At 40.7% G+C, this 21,371-nt stretch overlaps 1 protein-coding gene across 1 annotated transcript in view; it reads left to right on the forward strand.

Moving 5' to 3' along the window:
- LOC121925245 (prolyl endopeptidase) overlaps positions 1-17,869 on the forward strand; it is a 92,822-nt gene extending 74,953 nt beyond the window's left edge. The window contains exons 11-15 of the mRNA XM_042457144.1: positions 6,759-6,895; positions 10,151-10,245; positions 12,319-12,450; positions 15,766-15,922; positions 17,140-17,869. Coding sequence (XP_042313078.1) covers positions 6,759-6,895; positions 10,151-10,245; positions 12,319-12,450; positions 15,766-15,922; positions 17,140-17,434 — 816 coding nt within the window. The 3' untranslated portion in view covers positions 17,435-17,869. The remainder of the gene's footprint in view (positions 1-6,758; positions 6,896-10,150; positions 10,246-12,318; positions 12,451-15,765; positions 15,923-17,139) is intronic.
- Positions 17,870-21,371: the final 3,502 nt, after the last annotated feature.

A 21,371-nucleotide genomic window follows, 5' to 3' on the forward strand; every position in this document is an offset into this window, starting at 1 on the left:
TATAGTTCCATTCTCATGGGCAGATCACCACCTTGTAGGGTTTAGTCTTGCTTGGATTCAGAACCCTTGCAAGTGCCACTGCCACTGTCTCCTCCAGCTCTGAGAAGATGGAGAGCTGGCAGGGGGCTCCCCCACACCTGGGAGGGGAAGATGGAGGAGGAGGAAGAGGTGGCAGTGGCGGAGGATGAGGTTGGAGACTGAGGCCGGTGCCAGGATCCTGCTGGCTGGCTCAGAGTGGACTTCTTCCCCTGCCACCCTCACCCTCAGATATTTAGGTAAAGTCCCATTGTGTCCAGTTGCAGCGTGACTTCATTGCTGCAGTGAAATTGGGGATAATGCAGACTCGAGCATCTGTGGATTTTGGTATCTGTGAGGGATGGTGGTGGTCCGGAACTGATCCCCTGCAGATACCGAGGGTCGACTGTATAACTCTGGCCCCTGCTTTCGAGTGGCAATGGATACTTTTCCATATGTGCAGCCTGAGGATGTGGACAGGAGTCTTGGAGAGGTGAGAGTCACCTCATGTGTTCTTGATCCTTGCCCTTCCTAGCGTAATAATAATAATAATAATAATAATAATAATAATAATAATAATAGACAGAGAGGGACTGACTGAGTAGGTACAGGGAATGCTCACTAAAACAAGGCAGAAATCCTACCTTTCCCGAAGGACATCGTTCTAAAACAGCCATCCCTGGATCCCACCATTCTGAATAATTACCAGCCAGTCTCTAACATTTCATTTTTAGGCAAATTGCTGGAGTGAGTGGTGGTCTCTCAGCTCTAGCGGTTTCTGGATGAAACAGATTATCTAGATCAATTTTGGTTTCAAGCCTGGTTATGGGAGGAAAATGGCTTTGAACACCTTGGTGGGTGACCTGTGTCAGAAGCAAGGATGCCTTCTCTGGGAAGGGTGTGCTAGAGCATGGGGGTAGCCACTGAGAGAGCTCTCTTGTGTGTCCTCACCAAATGTACCCGTGAGGGGGGTGGGATACAAAGAAGGGCCTCCCTAGCAGTGGGAGTGTGTCCCTGTTGGTTCTGCTGGACCCCTCAGCAGCTTTTGATACCATTGACCATGGTATTCTTCTAAGTTGCCTTGCTGGAATGGGACTTGGGGGCACTGTTTTACAGTGGAGGGGCTGTCTGTTTAACCCTTTGGCCTATGGGGTCCCTTAGGGTTCAGTTCTACCCCCTGTGCTTTTTAATGTATACATGCAATCACTGGGAGGGGTTGCCCAGAATTCTGGAGTTCATTGTCATTCGTATGTGATTGTTACCCAGCAATATTACTTCTTTCCACCACAAGCCAAAGAAGTTGATTTGCTCCTAAACTGGTTTCTTAATCCATAATGGACTGGATAAGGGCAAACAAATTGAAAGTAAATGTAGACAAGTCAGAAGTTCTGTGCTGAAGATTCACAGCTTGGGTATGCTCCTGAATTCAGCTACTGTATAAGCCTGGAAGCTCAGGTTTCAGCAGTGGCTAGGAGTGCATTTGCAAAACTAAAGCTTGTGTGCCAGCTGTGCCTGTTCCTTGAAATGTCAGATCTCGCCACAGTGACACATGCCTTAGTTACATCTTGGTTGAATTACTGTAATGCACTTTATGTGTGGCTGCATTTGAAGAGTGTTCAGAAAGTTCAACTAGTCCAAACAGTTCAACCAGCTGCTGGTCCATTTTTGAGCACAATTCCAAGTGCTTATGATGACCATTAAAGCTCTATGGGTCTCAGGTCCAGGTTATTTGAAGAATAATAGTCTCCCTTATGAACCTGTTTGTACTGCTAGGGAGGCCCTTCTCTGTATCCCACCTCCCTCAGAAGTACATCTGGTGGGATGCTCTAGCACTCTCTTCCCAGAGAAGGTACCTTTGCTTCTTATTTTGATTTTTGTATCTTGTGGATTTTTAACAGTGTTTTTTTTTTTAATTAAGCCACTTCAAGACCCAATCTGGGGAAATGGTAGGATAGAAATAAATCTCATCATCAATGGTAGCAGAGATTTGGAGGAACACTTCTATGGATGACACTCTGGTTCTTGAAAAAATATTATGGCCACAGTCCTGTTGATATCCTATGTCAACATAATTACACCAGTGTAGGCAGCAACACAGAAACAGAAGGAAGTCCACAGACAATGAGAAGACAGAAAAATGTGGGTGGTGTCCAAGGGCCTTGTTTCCAGTTGGGTCCTCAGAGCCAATGTGTTACAGGAATGCCACCTTGGAAAATTAACATAAGACATGCAATTTTCCCAGCAAGCTTCCCAGAACATCCTTGTTCCAAATACCCACCTAAAAACAGTAAAGCATAAATAGGCTTTTCAGACTTACTAGCCTTGCCCACCTGTCAACAATGACTTTCTCTGCTTTCACTCACCACCACTGTGTGACCTTGAAAAAATGTAGCTGCTAGCGTAATGGACATAGCTAGCGCAAGAGATCATTAGACTAGTGTAGTGTGCCAATAGGTTTCAGGCCTATCTGATTTTGCAGTAATAGAAAGACATCATGAAGGCATTAGTACTAGAGTGTTTCAGAGAGTCTTCTGTGATAGTGTAATTTTGATGCTATTTTGACAGTTTTAAAAAATAGCCACTGCTTCCTCAGCCAACTCAATTGAACTTCTCACTTCCATTTCACAGTTTTTAAACACATAAAATAGACTGGGCAATCTTGCATGAATAGATTGTTCACATATTATACTGCTCAGATGAGTAAACCACTTCTGTAATAAGCATTATTTGCAAAGAGGCAATCACTGGTATGATCAGAATCAACAATCTCAGATGTGCGTTTCTAGGAAATGTTAGGTCTGAAAGAGATATGTATATATTTTTACTGTTTGCCAGCATATTAAAAGGAAGACTTTGACAGTCCAAGTGAGTAAGTGTCCAAAGCAGGGGTAGGCAACCTTTTTGAGCCGAGGGCCGGGTTGCTGTCCCTCAGACAACTGGGGGGCCGAAGCCAAAAAATAAATAATTAAATAAATTTTTAAATAAATAAATAAATACATAAACCGGGACAAATGTGGGACAAAATTTTCAAATGGAGGACCCTTTTTTAAAAAAAAAAATGGAGGACACGCAAAAAAAAATTGCTGATTTTTTAAAAAATGTTAATATAAATGCATGTTTCAGAGGCTTCTATAGACAATTGCCCCCCTTGCCCACCTCCTCCTGATAGGCCAAAGGACCCATGCCCTCACGCGAGAGGCCAAAGGCTCCGGCGGCAATCGGCGGCAGGACCGGGCTGGGGCTGGTCCCAAGGCCTTGCCAGGCCGCATCTGGCCCGTGGGCCGCAGGTTGCCTACCCCTGGTCCAAAGGAATGAACAGCTAAGTGAGATTAGCTAGGAAGCTTCTCTGCATTAATTCTATATGACACATTCTTTTCTTAGCTTTTAAAATAACATTTAAAATGCAGTGATGATGAAAAAACATGTAACAATACAAGACCACTATTATGAAGAAATTCTTGGCAGGCATAATCAAGTTGTTCTAGACCTCGCACTCTGTAAGCATAGTCAAGAGTTTTTGATGCAAAAGGCAGTGAATTTATCTCAGTTTTTTTTCAAGACACTTTGCACAGGAGATACATTTATCCATTTTTGAAGGATCCTTTCTTTTTGATGATTTAGGGTATGTTTTGATGCTCCTAGATATCCTTTAATTTTGTTTTTAAAAATTAACACCTAGTGGAACTCAGACAGCATATTTTTCATAAATTGTTCATTTCATTTGACATTTGACATCAATGCCTACATAGAATTAGAGGATCCATTATAAAGTACAATTAGAACTGTATTGGATTACATAATGTAATCAGTACAAGTGTCTCTCTCCAAGCTCTTACAAAAAGGAGACATTAGCACAAGCATTTTCTGATGAGGTCTAAAAATAGGCCTTGTGTTTTCTTTTTCTTCTCATTGGAATCTTCTGTTTCTGGTCTCCCTTCATCTTCTAAATGCAACTCCTGTTGTGGGTCCTTCACAGCAATTTTAAAGAAAAATTTAATCTGCAGCCTCAATGGATCCCCCTTTATTGAGAATTAACAGTGATGTCTTAGGAAACTTGAAGTGAGAAAATTTCAAATTTTGAACTTCAATGTGTTTTTCTTTAACATATTTTCTACAGCATTAGTGAAGATTGGCCACCAATCATAAGTGAAAAAGACAGCAAAGAGAAGTTCAAAAACTTTTAGAAACATGAAAGCCATTTGCAGCTACTGTATTATTAAAACCAATGATAGAGTTGTAACCCATAGGTTAAATCAATTAAAGGAAAAATCTTCAGTTGATATAAGCTGTGTTTAACAGTGGTCGTCAAGCTGACAGAAAGAAAATAAACTCATTTGAGATGTGGTGTTGGAAAAGAGTGCTGAGAATACCTTGGATGGCCAAAAAGATAAACAAATGAGTTCTAGAAAAGATCAAGCCTGAACTCTCCCTGGAAGCCAGGATGACTAAATTGAGGCTGTCATGGTTTGGCCACATCATGAGAAGACATGAATCATTAGAAAAGACAATAATACCAGGAAAAGTAGGGGCAACAGAGAGAGAGGAAGATCACATACCAGATGGTTAGATTCAATCAGAGAGTTCATGGCCATGAGCCTGCAGGACCTAAGCAGAGCAGTGGGGGACAGGGGGTCTTGGAGATTCCTCATCCACAGGGTCACCATGAGTTGAGGTTGACTCAAGGGCAGTTAACAACAATCACGGATAAGGCAGTTTAATTGTATTTCAACATTTGTTTTATTACCAGGTTTTTAGTTAATCTTGTCTTTATGCAGGAGAAAAAATATCAGATAGCTTGAGACACAGTGCTTTAGAAAACAACATGCTTGTGATGATCTCTACCAAGGCTGCTGTGTGATTCCTCCTTCTGTTCTGGTATCTAATGCTGTTTCTATCACCTTGTTAGTGTGATCCAATAGGTCTAGTTACATATTAGTATCGAGCCTTTTATTCTGTGCATGTCTCTCAGAGGAAAATTGGTAGATCTGAAGTGCTTTGGGGACAGGGCTGGAAGAGTTCACCACCACCTGTTGCACACAGTGTAACCATAAATAGTAGGTTGGTTTTGGAATGCATTCAAAAGCATCATTACAGAGCCATCACCAACTGCATTCTTCTTTCCCACCCCAGCTTTGAAACAACTTCTTTCTGTGTAGCTGTGATTGAGTAAGAGCTAATTTAGGACACCACAGTGGCATTTAATGTTGCAAGTGGTGGGCATGATGATAAATATACTGACTGAATATCACAGAGAGGATAGTGGGTTTTTTAAAGCTATCAGCTGATAATTCTTTTCTTAAAAAGCAATATTAAACACAAAAATTCAGTAACAATGCATTCTGTTGCTTGTTAGCTGACGAGTGCCCAGTGCTGCCATGGTCTATAACTAATACTCCAAGATGTGTCAGATTTTATTCTTCCTGTTTTCCGATCCACCTCCAAGTTTCAGGCATCTCTTTCTTTTTAAATTTCAAGGTACCAGTACCTCAAAGAGCTCTAACATGTTTTCCTATTTTTTTCCTGACTTGGAAATTTTAACATTAGTTCTTTAGAGATCTTGCTTTTATTTTCTAGCTCTTAAAAATTGTATTTATTAATGAATTATAGCAGGACCTCTCTTTTTGTTTCTTTTGTTTTTATAATTTAGCTTGGAATTCAGACAACCAAAAATTGTCAGAATTTGGGATGTCTATCATCACTTCCTGATGAGTTGGGTAGGGTTGGCTCACTTTTTAAAAAGTTAGACCTGCAAGTTGGCCAACAACACAAGACAGTGGCCCCATACAGACAGGCCAAAATAAAGCTTCTTCGGGTCACTTTGGGGTTATGCTGTTTAAATGATGCATGCATCCTAAGAGTCCTGAAGCCATGCCAAAGCCATGCTTCAGTTTGGATGCTGCGCTGCTGCGATGTTATAGCTATGCACGCCATGTGGATGGTGCTGCGCAGCTGCAACGTCCTCATCATGTGCTAGGGTTGCAGGGCGTGTGCATGCGCCACCCGAGGCAACCCTAGGACATCACCATGATGCCGCAAAGGGCCGGTATGTACCAGGCTATAGACAGGAAAAGAACATTGGAATTAAAACAAGAACAAATTCAGAACTAAAGACTATTCATTCATACTTCTCTCAGTTGGTAGACTTTGAACATGGGAGAAGAGGGAAGTAAAAGGAGTGTTGGACAAGGAAGGCAGGTTGTAGCATCGTCTTCACTTGTCTACCTCTCATATGGCACACTTTCACAAGACAGTTAAATCCTTTTCTCTCCTCTAATTGCATTCATTGAGTGCTTTAGGAACAGGAGCACAACTGACTTTGTGTGTGTGGTGAGGAGCCTGATCACACAAGCTTCCCAAATGCAGATAGATGTAGATGTATTTACCTTTCTGGTCATATTGAATATGCAAGAGGTTAGTATAGAGGTGAGAACTTCAATTTCCTGTAGCTGCTAGGATGTGAGACGTGGTCTGTCCAGGTGGTTAAGAAAAGCAGATGTGTATGCTTGCATCTTTGCTATCGCATATGCTCTTTTTGGCCTCATCACATCCAGTAGTCTGTCATATATGCCCATTAAATACTGTTTGTATCTTTCTTATGTAATTATGTTGTTTATCTAGTAGAAGCTGCCCTCATCTTTTTATGAAGCTTAGGGTGTAATACAGATTTATGGTGGACTGTGAATAGTATTTTTGGAAATTCTTGCCACACTAGTAATACTTTGCATTTTCCTCTTCTGTGCTAGGCTTTCTACTTCAGCAAAGATGGTACAAAGATACCCATGTTTATTGTCCACAAAAAAGGAATCAAATTAGATGGATCTCATCCAGCCTTTCTTTATGGTTATGGTGGCTTCAACATATCAATCACACCAAGCTACAGGTAAGATCAGAGGTATATGGGAAATGTATTGAAATGCAGAAGATCTTGTAATAAGAGATTGTTCATTTCATTCTCCATTTTCAGCAAATGAATATTAAACCCACAATACAATTGAGTTGCAGTTCATGCTATTTCTTCTTCACAAAATTTCCAGTTTGCCATGCTTTAGAAAAGGCTACTTAGGTTAGAAGGGGGGGGGTAAAAAAGACATTATACACGTGAATTAAAAGTATGCAGAAGGCAGAGAAAGTAGCAATTAGATTCCTCTTATATATTTCATGTACTACTGAATATCCAGGGTCATACAGTGAAATAGAATGGTGGAAGATTTTGGATAAATCAAGGAAAATACTTTACAGAAAGCATAATTAAATGGTGTCCTGGATGTGATGGCTACCAGCTTTGATGCCTTTCAAGGGAAGTAGACAATGACTATACATACATACAGGCTATTACTGCCTCTAAGATCAGAGGCAGTATGCCTCTAGTCATCAGTTGGTAGAAAAATATCAAGAAAGATTTACTACTGTCAAGTCCTGCTTGGTGGCTTTACCTTTATAGGCACTTGAAGGAGGGGCATTCCTTCAAATGTCAGTTTTCCAGACCATTGAAGGGATGAAGGGGGGGGGTCATGATTGTACCTTGCTAGCATCTTCATGGGCACAACTCTGCTTCGATGCCCTATCCCATTGGAAGGCTGCACATGCAACTGTGTGGAGGTTCAAAGGGACAGCCATCTGATGGGATGGCAGTCACTGGCGGTTTGTTCCTGCGACAGTGCACAGGAGTAGATGGGGAGTAAAAAAAAGTACCCAGCAGTGTGGCTTGATGCCACGCCGTGCAGTCATGACATGCACTCTGGTGGTCAGTGCGGTCAGCGGGGACTCACCCCACTCTCAGAAAAAGCAGCTTCAGGGCATTCTTTGCTGCCTGTCTTCTTGACCCCTTAGTAACATACACAAAAATGAAGATTTTGGAGGATGGTTTCTCCCCCAACATAGTGCACGTGGATTCTCAGTACCAAACTGGATACTCAAATTATGAAGAGTTTCTTGCTAAAAAAAAAAACCCAACAGCTCAAACCCCTTTTCCTTGGAAGATTCCAGAAACAGATGAACAGAAATAAACTTTATCCAATCAGCATCCCACAGGGAATTTCTGTCTACTTGGTGTCTGTTTCCATTTTTGTTGGCATGTCTCTTAACCAGCAGGCAGTCATGCACCCAGTCACTTTCAGATTCGACCTGACAACAAAACTCAAATGAATAGTTCAATGATCTGGAAGCAGAGGACACACAATGTCATTTCTAAGTGAGGACAAAGAGGACTTTGAAACATGTGCACAATATTTAAGCACCAGACTTTCTTACTGAACTCAGCTTGAGGGCCAGAAAATATTACTGCATGTTAGCCAGATAAATGATGATACACATAGACATAATGGTTGCAACTTTCCAAGCTAACGATGCATGTAATAAAATTCAGGGGAAACTAGGGAGAAATATAAACTGCTTTTCATTAACTAGTATTTTTCTTGTATATGAATAGCCTACTCTGTTAATTTCAAGTATCATTTGACAACAGGTGGAATTCTTCCCATCTTTTGTGATCACTAATACAAACTTGAAGGATTCTGTTTAATAGCAGTGTTTAGAAAAGATCAATAACTTAGACATCTTGGCAGTCTCTTGCTTTATTGTGTTAGTTTCTATCTGTGTTAAAAGCCTATTGAATAGCTAAGTAACAGAAGTAAGAGATGGGTAAGTAGCAAGCAAGCGTATGCATTGTTAGCATGCAATTTAAGATAAAAATCTCTTCCTACACTAGCAGTGATTGCTGGTGGACAAAAACAATACACAAGTTGCAGATCTTCTCAGGCTGAAAGTGCTTTTGTGATTGCAGAGAGGATCTCTGCTGACTGGAGTGGGAACTGGGAAGTTTGGTATAAATTTACACCAGCCTTGAGCTGCTATGTGTAGGCATCCTCCTGTTGGAACCATTGGAAATATCTGCTGGTCACATTACTGGATCAAAAACACCCTCATGCCCTGGCTAACATAAGCTAGAAAGGATTGCTTTTATAATACTAAAACTAATCAAAATGCTAGCTAGCGACAGAAGCACTTTACTAATATAAAGAAACACTGATAAAAGAGAGAGGAAAGAGACCAGGAAAAGCCATGCAATTTTTTTTAACTATTTCTCACAATGGGGTAAAAAAATAGGAAAAAAAATTCTGGATGGCCAAAAGATGTAAAAGTAAGGGAAAAGATGGCCAGGCATTTATGTTTGGCTGATGAGTTGAGACTGCTGGAGAATCTAACTAAACCATAAGGAAATTTCAAAAGCAAAGGCCTATGACTGAATGAAGATGCCAGCCACAGCTGTTGGTGAACCATCAGGAATAAACTCCTCTAGAACACGGTCTCATAGCCTGAACCCCCCCTCCCCAAAAAAACCCTAAATAATTATTTATTTCATATTCTTTTTCCCATGCTGAACCCAAAGTGACTTGGAACACTGTCTTAAAATAAATCTTAATATTAAAGAATAGATTTTTTAAAGAATATTTTTATTTTATTAGAGTACTTATACCCTGCCCTTCAGCCCTAAAGGATATGAGCAAATATATCAAAAAAAGAGCACTTGCTTATCAAAAGATTTATTGTGAGGAAAGACCTGTTTCCTTCTGCAGCATTTTGTGTGCTTTAAACCCAGAAACTATCCCTTCTACTGAAGCTTAGAATAGCAAGAGATCCCATATTTTCTTTTTATAAAAAGGTAAAGGTAGTCCCTTGTCATGAATGTCTAGTCGTAACTGACTGTAGGGCGGTGGTGCTCATCTCCGTTTGTAAGCCAAAGAGCTAGCCTTGTCCAAGAACTGCTCTGCTGGTCATGTGGCCAGCATGACTGCATTGAATGTTGTTACCTTCCTACCAAAGTGGTACATATTTATCTACTTGCATTTGCATGCTTTCGAACTGCTAGGTTGGCAGAAGCTGAGACAAATGACCAGAGTTCACCCCATCATACAGTACTCGGGCCTCAAACTGCCAGACTTCTGATCTTCTAATAGTCAGAATTGGCATCTTAAGCACTAAGCCACCTATCACGTATTTTCCTTTTATATTTTAATGAAATTTTATTCCTACTGCAGCTATATTTTAGTCAGCAAGGAACAGTGAAAGCCAAACAGTGGCTATTTACTTGTTCGTTTCCTTTCTTTTCTTCTTCTTCTTTTTCTTTTCATTTCAGTGTATCAAGACTGATTTTTATAAGACATCTGGGTGGCATCCTAGCTGTGGCTAACATCAGGGGAGGTGGTGAATATGGAGAGACCTGGCACAAAGGTAAGGGTTTCTTGGTGCAAGAACAAAAAGAGTCTTGTTCAGTGAGAGACTGAATTTCCGTGTCGCAGATCAGATATTTGTGGGCATCCATGTTAAATGATTACAGAGTTTACAGTTTCATATGTTTACTTGAAAATGCCATATATTTCTTGACTAACAAATATAATTATGTTCTCTTTCTTCATCTTTTCTGAAAGCCATTTTGAGTAGTTTTTGAAGAACATACAATTATTCCTCTTTTCCATTTTTCAGATTATTCAGTTTAGTTCAGTATTACTGTAATTGTTTCTGTGGTTTAGAGTGTTTCCTAGTAATTGGGAGAAAAGACCTGATGATTTTCAGAAAGATGAACCATGTATGCCAGTGTGTCTGCTGTATTATTGTCCAAGACAAAATGTCCCTCCATAAGTGAAAATTGGCAGAAGAGATTTAATGAGTTTTACCTTTATGTGAAAAGACTTTGTTTTCCTGTTTCCTGATATTGTGCTGCAGACTGTGTGTTGGCATTAGCTGGAAATCTGTCTGTTAATTTCCTAGACAGCTACTTCTGACATACTGTCATAGGAGCAATAAAGGACTTCAAATAAACTCCTTCAAATAAAAATGATCTTAAATTATTTGTTTGTTTGTTTGTTTAATCTCAGAATATTCCAGGCCAGTGGGATGGGTGATGTAGCCTCAAAAGGTAACATTTTTAAGACTATGGGGCTGCAGCTGCTCCTTTCAGCACCACATTGGGGCTGCAGCTTTTTGGTGCTCCTTTGGCACTGCATCATATGGAAGCAGTGCCAGAGGAGCACTGTGACACCACCCGCCATGTGGTGGGGTGTGCAGCGTCACGCCAGCATGAGGGCAGAGTCGGTGCATGCGTCATGCAGACACGATGCCCCCACTCTGCCCCAATGCTGACCTTTATCGCCAGTCTGTCAAGGCTGTATATCTCCCCATATGAACCTGCCAGAACCCTAAGATCTTCAGGGGAAGGCTATCTCTCTGTTCCACCACGATCACAGGTTCCACTTGGTGAGGACACAAGAGAAAGCCTTCTTGGTGCCTGCTCTCATCCTCTAGAAGTCCCTTCCATGGGAGACTAGGCTGGCCTCCTCCTCACTTTCCTTTTGCCAACAGGCAAAGACATTTTTATTGAAGCAGATTTTTAATGAGTAATTACTTGCGGAGAGGCTTCTGATGGGAGGGACGGATGCTTTATTTTTTAAAACCTTTGTATGCTTTTTAATGACTTCATATTTTTAATGTTATTTTAATATGATTATTTTAATTGTGTTTTAAAATGGTATTGTTATTAGCTTTTCTTTTGCTTTTGCTTTTGCCTTGGGTTCCAATCCAGGAGAAAGGCAGCGTAAAAGCTTATACTAAATAGGTTTTTAGTCTTTAAGGTGTCACAAGACTGTTGCTTTTGTTGTAACCGAGTAACAACTCTGGCCCATCTCTCTCTCTCTCTCTCTCTCTCTCTCTCCCTCCCCCCCTCTTCAGGTAAATGCACTTTAAGTTTTTAGTTCACATGTACTTAATAAATGCTAGATCTCAAAATGGAAACAGTATTGGGGGGGGGGGTTATTTTAAAAAGTGCTTGTTTATTATTTTGCAGCAATAGGTTTATAAAACCCTAATGTCCAAAAATGTAATGAAGAAGCTGAAGACTCAGTTTTTCATTAGAAATCTAGATAAACCTCAGTCAGAAAAGCACAAAAACCATGTGACTGCAATATTAAACTTTTTAGATGGGGTAAGGTATTAGAAACATTACCTGGTGATGGTGTAGTTGTCTTCTCCCCACCAAACCCCCAGGCTCCAGCATAGGTATGTATTATTCAAAGCTTCTGAAAGCATTAAGGTTATTGGCAGAACCATCTTCCAAATTCTCTGCTGAGGAAGATCGTCATTGTCTTTTGTATTCCCGACTGCATAAATTGTTAAAATATTCATGGAATTGCAAAATCATCCCTTGCAGTGCTTTTGTGTGCACTTGCACTCCAGAGCACCCATTCTGAAAGTTTCTGTGCACTTGTAGGGTTTAACTGGCTTGATGTTTTTATGTGTTTCTGCTTTTAGGAGGTATATTGTCCAACAAACAAAACTGTTTTGATGACTTCCAGTGTGCAGCCGAGCATCTTATCAAAGAGGGATACACTTCTCCAAAGAAGCTGACTATTAATGGGGGTTCAAATGGAGGCCTCTTAGTTGGTAAGAAGAGCAGCCTATGTGCTTCCTGTTGTTGTTTTTAAATATATTACAAATTATAAATCATGTGGATGGATTTAATATAAAATGATTTGTGAACTTGGACAAACGTTTCTAAAAAAAACTTCGGCTAGAATTCTACGTGTGCTGTTTAGTTACATAACTACCTTAGTTGCATAGCTAAATAGCATCTTCCATCCCAAGGAAGTACTACAAGGTCCTGCTTCTGATTGTCTCAGCCTCAATCATGGTGGGAGGGGGTGGAAACATCATCCACCAGCACCATGATCACCAGCAAAGTGGGCCTACTTTTCTTTATGCAGCTGATGCCAAGTAAAATAGGTTTGAGGAACTGTTATGATCATGGTGATTGTGCCTCAGATCCTATTTAAGGATCATGGATCCAGATTTGCTATGGATGTGTGACTCCAGGTTACACATCCATAAGTCTGATCCTGAATTCTAACCCTTAATTTAAAAAGAAAAGAAAAAAAGAAGAGGAGGAGGAGGAAAAATAAACTTGACTTTTAAAGTTGTAAAACCATAGTTTACCTAATACTTAGATACATCTGGAACTGCTGATGAGATTACAGGTATCTGTCCAGCAGACTTCTGCTGGGCATTTATGAATCAAATCCTTCATCAGCCAGCTAGGACAGAGCAGTTCTTTCTGTCCTAAAATAAATCTCTCTAAGATTATTTTGTAAAATGCATTACGTTTTTTGAAAATAAAGCAGAGGAATTTGGGCATAGGAACAAAGAAAAGATGTTAATGTGTTAACAAAGAAAAGAAAGCTCTCTGCCAGTCACTTTGACATTATTGTAATGTGTTGGCATTCATAACTTCATCAGACCCACTCATTCAGAATGAGCACCATTCCCACGAAAGTGGAGCTAACAGCAAATTCTCAAACTGGTGGGAGTCAAACTCTGACCCAGCTTTGGAACTCAAACTATCAGCATTCATGCCCGCATATAAATCATTTCAACCTTCCCACTTTCTCCAATGCTTCTGGACAGTCATTTTTTAAAAGCATAATGTTATGTTTGTTGTGCTAAAAGGAATTGCATTTCAGCATTAGCTAGAATTAGCAAAAGATTCTTGAAGGTGTGAGCCTTTTTAATATAGTGTGTTGACATCTAAACACAGTTGGCCTTGATTTATAAGTTCTGCTTTCCTTGAGCATTATAAGAGGTGACAGAAGAGTTTCCCATGGGAATTAAAGAGAACATACTGCACTGGAACTAGAATTAATCATACCTAGAGCAAACCCAGCACAATCAATGGGATTTAAGTTAATAATTAATAAATTAAGACCAATTAGTTTCACCAAGTATATTCTAAGCATGGCTAATTTGGATTCAAACCATAATTTCCATACCAGTGACACCTGTCCAATTCATCTGAACATCTGAAACAGAGTTAATATCTCAAGATAAGAGGCCTTCCCAAGCCTCACTTAAAATGGTCCAGCAAGCTGGTCTCTCCTAAGCAAATGTCCATTTCTTTGTGTCTTCTGTCAAGTGTTGTCAAATGGGCCATTTGCTCTCCAGTATCTCAGTGCCATGTGCTGTGACTGGCTCTCCTGAGTACCAGCCTATTGTAAATATCCCCAGAAGTAGGCTGAGCCTACCTCTGGGTCAGAGGTAGTGTGCTTACATTTTATATCTGTCTAGCTTGGGGTTTGAAAAAGTTAGGTTTTTTTTGGACTATGGTAGTCAGAATCCCTCAGCTATTAGGTCAGTAACTTCTTCAGATTGGAAAGCAACTTGTCCACTTGCTTGTTTCAGTGGCCTTTGCTAGCATTTGATATGTTCACTACTAAAAATTATGCTTTTTTGTGGGAAATAGTTGGCTGCTTCTGGGATAAGGTGTTCTTTGGTACACTTAGGGGCAAACAGACCAGCAGTAACAGTCAGCTTGGGGGTGGCATGGGGGGGGGGGGTGACCACACATTGCACATCCCAACTCCATCCTCAATCCAGCCTCACCCCTCCCACCCAACCAGACAGCAGGCAATGTGGGAATGCTCCCACGCTGTAGTAACCAGATGCCGCAGGAGCGGAGAAAAGCTGTGGCAGTGGTGAAAGGGGCACCCTTTCCCTGGCGCAAAAAGGAGTGGCTTTCTGCTGCTCTTTTTTTGCTGAAAAAAGGCCAGATCAGGGCTGCGGCATGCAGTTGCCGTGGCCCTAATCTGGTGCACAAAGGGACGTGACACCAACCCTTTAGGGCCATCTGTTTTCATCCTTAGTTTCCAATAGGTGAGTGTGTCAACAGAAGAAATGCAGTTCAGTGAGTCTACTTGTTTTACTTGCAGAGAAGCTCCAGAATTAGAACCTAACACATCCAGGTAAAAAGAGGGGATATAGTATAGTAAAGTCAAGTCCCCTTCCCCAAAGAGCCTTGGTGTGTCTGACTATAATAGATGAGTGTTGTATTTTAAAAAGTAACCTTAGTGTGTGCTTTCCTTTTTAAATAAACCATATTTTGCCAAATGGGTATGTTATGAGGAATATTTTGCAGTGGTGGGTGGCAGGGAGGACACTATACTTCTCTAACAGACTCCACTTTGATCTCCAGACTTACCCTCCCCAATTCTCTTGCATCTTTGCCATTTGGAGGAAAGGTAGCCAGGGAGGATTTCTGGGGTTAGGCATAGATGGACTGATCCACATAGGACCAGCCCTGTCATCCCCACAGGATCAGCCCTAACATTAGACAAAGCAAGACAGTGGTCTCAGGCAGCAGATGAAGCAGCAGCCACTTTCCAGCTATTCTGCATAATACCACTCCACAAGCCACTCTCCTGGATGACAAAGCAGTGTTTGCCATACAGTGCCCGAACCCCAACACGTCTGACACTCCCAGTTGTGATGGAAGACTCTGTCTCATTACCAATGTTGAAGTAAGTTTTAGCTGCCAGTTTAGTCATCTCCGGTAAACAAAATGGAGAAGAGAATGCCATTTTGTCAGTTGCCTCAAGCATCCAAATAAATGTCTTGGGCAATCCCCTGGTGATCCATGTTCTAAAATTCATACCTCAGCTTTAATCCTGTTCACAGTTACATCCACAGGCAGCTTCATATTCCCCTCTATTGAAGCCATACCCTACTTTTTTTCAGGAAATGTTTCATTTGATGCTAAAACAACAAACTGATCTCTGTTCCTATATAGGTACACATTTTTCAGATCCTGCAACTTCTTGTTGCTATTTTTTAAATTGTGCTAATTTTTAGTTTTAATAGTTACTTCAGACATTAATATTACTACAACCTGGGTTTATTTCCTCTCCCCCCCCCCCCCCCCCGTTTTTCAAGCTGCTTGTGCCAATCAGCGTCCAGATCTATTTGGGTGTGTTATTGCTCAAGTGGGAGTGATGGACATGCTAAAGTTCCACAAGTTTACCATCGGTCATGCCTGGACAACAGACTTTGGCTGCTCTGATTATAAAGAACAGTTTGAATGGCTGTACAAGTAAGTGGCAGGTGTTTTCTTGTTTATGTACATCACACTCAAATGTGTAGAATACATATGGAAGCTTTGTTTTTTCTGTCTTGTCTGAATTGAAGATGATCAAACTTGTTTTAAAATGACAGTAAAGATCCAGTGGACATCCATTTTAGTTATTACTTACATGGAGGCACCACCAACTGCAGTCTGAATGTACATTGTATTTAAAGAGGAGGAGGTTCTTCCAACAAATACATTGGCAACTGAGGCATGCACATCCCAGCTGGTTCTTGCAAAACACAGGGGCATAAGGAGCATTCTTATTCTGAGATTTGTACCATTTGATACTTTCCCAGAGGAAAAAACCATTCAGAACAGTAATACTAAAGCAATTGTAAAAGGCAATCTAATGCCATGTGCACTTCCCATTTTTTGGTCTTTGCCAGCACTGGCCTGCTCATCTTGGCAACACAGACTGCTATACCCCAGGGTAGATAACCCTTAAGGCCAAAGCTATTGGCTAAGAAACCCAATGCAGTTCTAGGCTGCATCAATAGGAATATAGTGTCTAGATCATGGGAAGTAATAGTACTACTCCATTCTGATTTGGTCAGACCTCACCTGGAATATGGTGAAGTCTGTGTTGAGTTCTGGCCACCACATTTCAAGAAAGATGTTGTCAATCTGGAACGTGCTCAAAGGAGAGTGACCAAAATGTTGAAAGGTCTGGAAACCATGCCCTATGAGGAGCAGCTTAGGGAGCTGGGCATGTTTAGCCTAGCGAAGAGAAGGCTGCAGAGGTGATATGATAGCTATGTTTAAATATTTGAAGAGATGTCACAATGAGGATGGATCAAGCTTGTTTTCTGCTGCTCCAGAGAGTAGGACATGGAACAATGGATTCAAGTTACAGGAAAAGAGATTCCACCTAAGCATTAGGAGTAACTTCCTGACAGTAAGAGCTGTTTAGAAGTGGAACACACTGCCTTAGAGAGTGGTTGAGTCTCCTTCTCTGGAGGTTTTTAAACAGGCTGAATGGCCATTTGTCAGCAGTGCTTTGATTGTGTATTCTTGCATGACAGGGTGTTGGACTGCTTGCCCCATAAGGTCTCTTCCAAGTCTATGATTCTGTGACCACTCGCACTCAGTTTCAGTGTTCTTATATGTCCAGTAGATGTTGAACAGCAGTATTGGGTCTGTTTTCCAGAGATAAAACCAATGTGTCTATGTCCCTCTTGCAGGTATTCTCCTCTTCATAATATCAAAATACCAGAAGGAGATGGAGTCCAGTATCCTTCCATCTTACTACTTACAGCTGACCATGATGACCGTGTGGTGCCTCTTCATTCCCTGAAGTTCATTGCCACTCTGCAGTATGTTGTAGGCCGAAACCCCAAACAAACGAATCCACTCCTAATTCACGTTGACACCAAGGCTGGCCACGGTGCTGGAAAACCCACAGCCAAAGTTATAGAGGAAGCATCTGACATGTATGCCTTTATAGCAAGATGCCTAAATCTGGAATGGATAGAATAGCTCATTATCATCTCAATTAGAAATCAAGGGCTTTAACAACATTCTAAAACAGTAGGAACACTTGGTGTAGTACTTACATTTAAGAAGTGCCACTCCCAGCTTCCCGTGAACTTTTCTGCTTCTATTCAGTGTTTACTTTGCACTTCAGTTTAGGTTCAGTCATCTGTTTTAAGTAGCATGTTCCAATAAATAGGCAGACTGGAGATGATGCTGTTATGTGATTTCTTAGACTCAAAGTTGGTGGTGGTGGTGGTGGTGATTATTCTGTACAATACAGTTTTAATGTGATTTTTCTCCTTGTAAACATATCTGGCTCACTTGTAATTAAATGTAAGTACTGTTCCAGTATAAACTGTCAACTTGTATTTTCTTTACAACCACAAGAAATGTTGGGACTATTGCCAATAAAACACCTATATTATAAATGCTGTGTAATTTCAGGCTGTGTTGTCACTTCTTTTAAGTATCTGGATTTTGTGTAGCACTCCTTGAGGTCACTGCACAGTGAAGCAGTATTATTTGTACAGAGAGAGAGAGATAGAGAGAGAGACTTCTTCCGAGCATCCATTTTAAACAGTGCAGCTTTCAAACCATTGTATTTAAGCTACTACATGGACAAGATACTGTACTTTGGAATTAAAGTAAGTGTACTAGTATTTGAATTAATGGTCATCAAGCAGTAAAGGACCAAAGCAAGATCCTACTGAAAGAACTTTTCTTTTTCTTGGATATTTAGAGCATTTTTTTCTAGACATGCCACTATTTTCTGTTAAGGTCACCAATGTCCAAAGAAATCACACTTTACTTTTAATAAAATGATTTTTGTATGTGTCTCATAAATTGTAATGATTGTTTTTGAAAACAATAATTCTTTTTCCCCAGTCTACTGTAAAACAAATTATAGAATCATCATTATTTCTAAATATTACCTGGCTAAGGCTGGTCCCCCCCCCCCCCCACATTTGTTCAAAAAACCAAGACAGCAAATAGGGAAAAAAGAGTAAAAATGAAGAAGGATTAACATGAGCCATTTTTCTTGCTTTCTCTTATACTTTTCAGAATAGAATTCAGAGACATAGCTGTCATAGTGTGGATCAGTATACAAAATGCTCTCGTAACACCTTTGAGACTGAGAGAAATAATTTGGTACCATAAGCTTTTGTAGACTTGGAGGCTGTCGTGCTCTGTTGCTAAACACTGGAGCAAAATAAACCCTGGGTTCTCCAATTCAAGCCAGAAAGTGCTAACTATTGCACTGGCATGTGGACTGTGTGCCAGCATGGAGATGGGGGAAGGGGGCCAGTGTCATTGCTGCCAACAATTTTTGTTGTTGTTGTTTGCCTGTGAATCGATTTCATATATGCACAACTGGTGAGCTACACCATCAACCCATTTTTTGCTGCATGAAGCAAAATGACAGCCAAGAATATTGTCACCAAAAATACAATGGATTTTAATGATAACAGTAACAAACTGGCCAGTCCAATACGGGAAGGGGGAGGGGCATGTACACAGGGCCTCCATGATCAGGTAGTGGCAGTGTGTCACTGGGTGCACTGATGCACCATATAGACCATCAATTGTGATCAAATGTGTGGTTGTACTGCAAGTTTTGTGAGGCATTGGATGGGCAGAACAAGGGAGATTATTGGTGGCTGCTGGTGGTACATCCATGCACATGTGGACATGTATTTGGAACAGAAGAGAAAAAAATAATGGCACAGTGCAGCTTGTAACTGCAAATGACCCATTTTGGCTGATCCATCCTGGCAGAAGAAGGGGAATGGTGCAGACTGCCCATAAGTGTTCAGCCCTTTTTGGAAGCTGGTGGTGCAAATTAGGAAACCACAGAGATAAGCAGGCTTTTCCCCTCCGTCTGCTCAGACCCTTGGTCTGCTTCATCCGATGCATGGAGTGAAGTGCCTTGGAACAGACCTTTATAGTTATGAATGAGCAAGTTGTATATGTGAATAGCAATAGAATCCAAAACTTGTGGATATGGTGATGAGGTGAAAAAGTTGTTTTAACAATAGGCGTCAGGGGACAAAGAAAGGAGGAAAGATATTGCCTAAAATCAAGGTGAGTAGATAACCATATGAATGATGGAGGGAGTTAATGGAATGTTGTATGATGATGATGGCTGGGAATCAGAAAGGAGATATGCTAAACTGGGCAAGAAAGCCTTCATTAGTCTAGGGTGTTAACTAGTATAATATGTGTGCTGTGTGAGGAAACCTACTGTCAGTGAACTGATGTTTGCGGATATATCCCAATTCTGCTACCTCTAATCTACCTTTTTATTTATTTATGTTGCTGTTGTTATTGTTCAAAGACTGCTGCCCTGAGGTCTGGCATGAAATGTCCAGGAATACTGCACATCTGCAACTCATTTTTGTGTATTCCCTTTCTTAATGTCTGATTTATGCTCATTTGATGTCTGATGAAAAGACTGACCTGTTTGCCCTATATAGAATGCAACCAATCTGGCTGTATTGCCTGCTCCTTTTTGCCCTCCATCCACCCCTTCTCCCCACCCTTTGCTCCTAACGGTTTGCTCTATGTATACTATAGTAGCAGCTCCCATGTTATTCTTTCTTTCCTCTCAGAATATTATTAATTTTTTCAGGTATTCCCATCATCATTTATCAGGCAGCCTTCACAAGGTAATTTGCATAATATTATTATTTTAAAAACTGAAGGCTCTGTAAAAATTATGCAATAAAAACAGAAGAGGCTTTGTATATTGAAAAAATTATCAGTCTTTGCCTCAGAGCAAGATGAATCCTCAGAAGCCTCTAGTGGCAGTTGTGGTTGTTGGGGAAATCTGCTGGGTGACCTTGGGAAAGTCACACGCTCCCAGTCCCACAAAACCTTGTGACAGGTTCACCATCAGTCTGAAATGACTTGAAGTCACAAAAGAACAAAATCAGTTTAAACATGAAAATGCAATACCCTATTAAAAACCCTTTCCTTCAAAAACCTCCAGTTCTAATATCCTATTGGAATTTTTTTAAAGCAGGGGAAGGAGTTCAAGGAAGCAGTGTATTCTTCCTAGGGAGCAAATTTCAGAGTGTAAGGGCAGCCAGTGATGGGGGTGAGAGAAGGACCTCTCCCGAAGATCTCAGGACCTGGGATGGTTCATACGTGGAGATATAGTACTCATCTATATTATGTCTATATATTGTCTATATTATGCTGGTTAACCATAGTGCAAAATCTTATATCTGGAAGGTTTTATATTGGGTTGAGAGAGAAAGATATGCAAGCATTTCACTAGCAACGTGAATGGATTGGTTTCACCAGCTGATAAGAAATCAACTACAGTAGTATGAGGACATCAGTTCTGCTCTCCACAACCTGGTGGCACAGTGGTTAAATGCTGGTACTGCAGCTACAAGGTTGTGAGTTCGATCCTTGGACTGCAAGGTTGACTCAGCCTTCCATCCCTTCGTAGGTCGATAAAATGAGTACCCAGCTTGTTGGGGGTAATCAGCTTACAGATTTTAAACCACTTAGACAGTGTTCAGTTCACTGATAAGCGGTACAGAAATGTACATGCTATTGCTAAATGCTATTTATACTTCATTTTTCATGGTGTTGCCACACTATAAGAGGTGCACACTGATTACATTGCTACAGATTCTAGGGTTATCCCATTATATGTTTTGTCTGAGTACTGTGTGTTTCTCCTGCCTTGATCTGGGACAAGTAAAAGTAGAATATAACAGATGTTGGAGTGATGACACACTTCTAACATCTGCCTATTATTCTGCACTTTCCACCTTAGCCATAGAAATAGGGCTTCCTTGTTTTGTGACGAATTATTAAAGCATTGACTGCAAGAATACATATAATGATGTAACGAAACATTTAGCAGTGGAATTGGAAACTGCTTCATTTAAATCAGACAACAGTACAACAGTGGTTTAAAATATTT

The sequence above is a fragment of the Sceloporus undulatus genome, chromosome 1 (genome assembly GCF_019175285.1).
Source record: "Sceloporus undulatus isolate JIND9_A2432 ecotype Alabama chromosome 1, SceUnd_v1.1, whole genome shotgun sequence".
In the NCBI taxonomy this organism is placed as follows: domain Eukaryota; kingdom Metazoa; phylum Chordata; class Lepidosauria; order Squamata; family Phrynosomatidae; genus Sceloporus; species Sceloporus undulatus.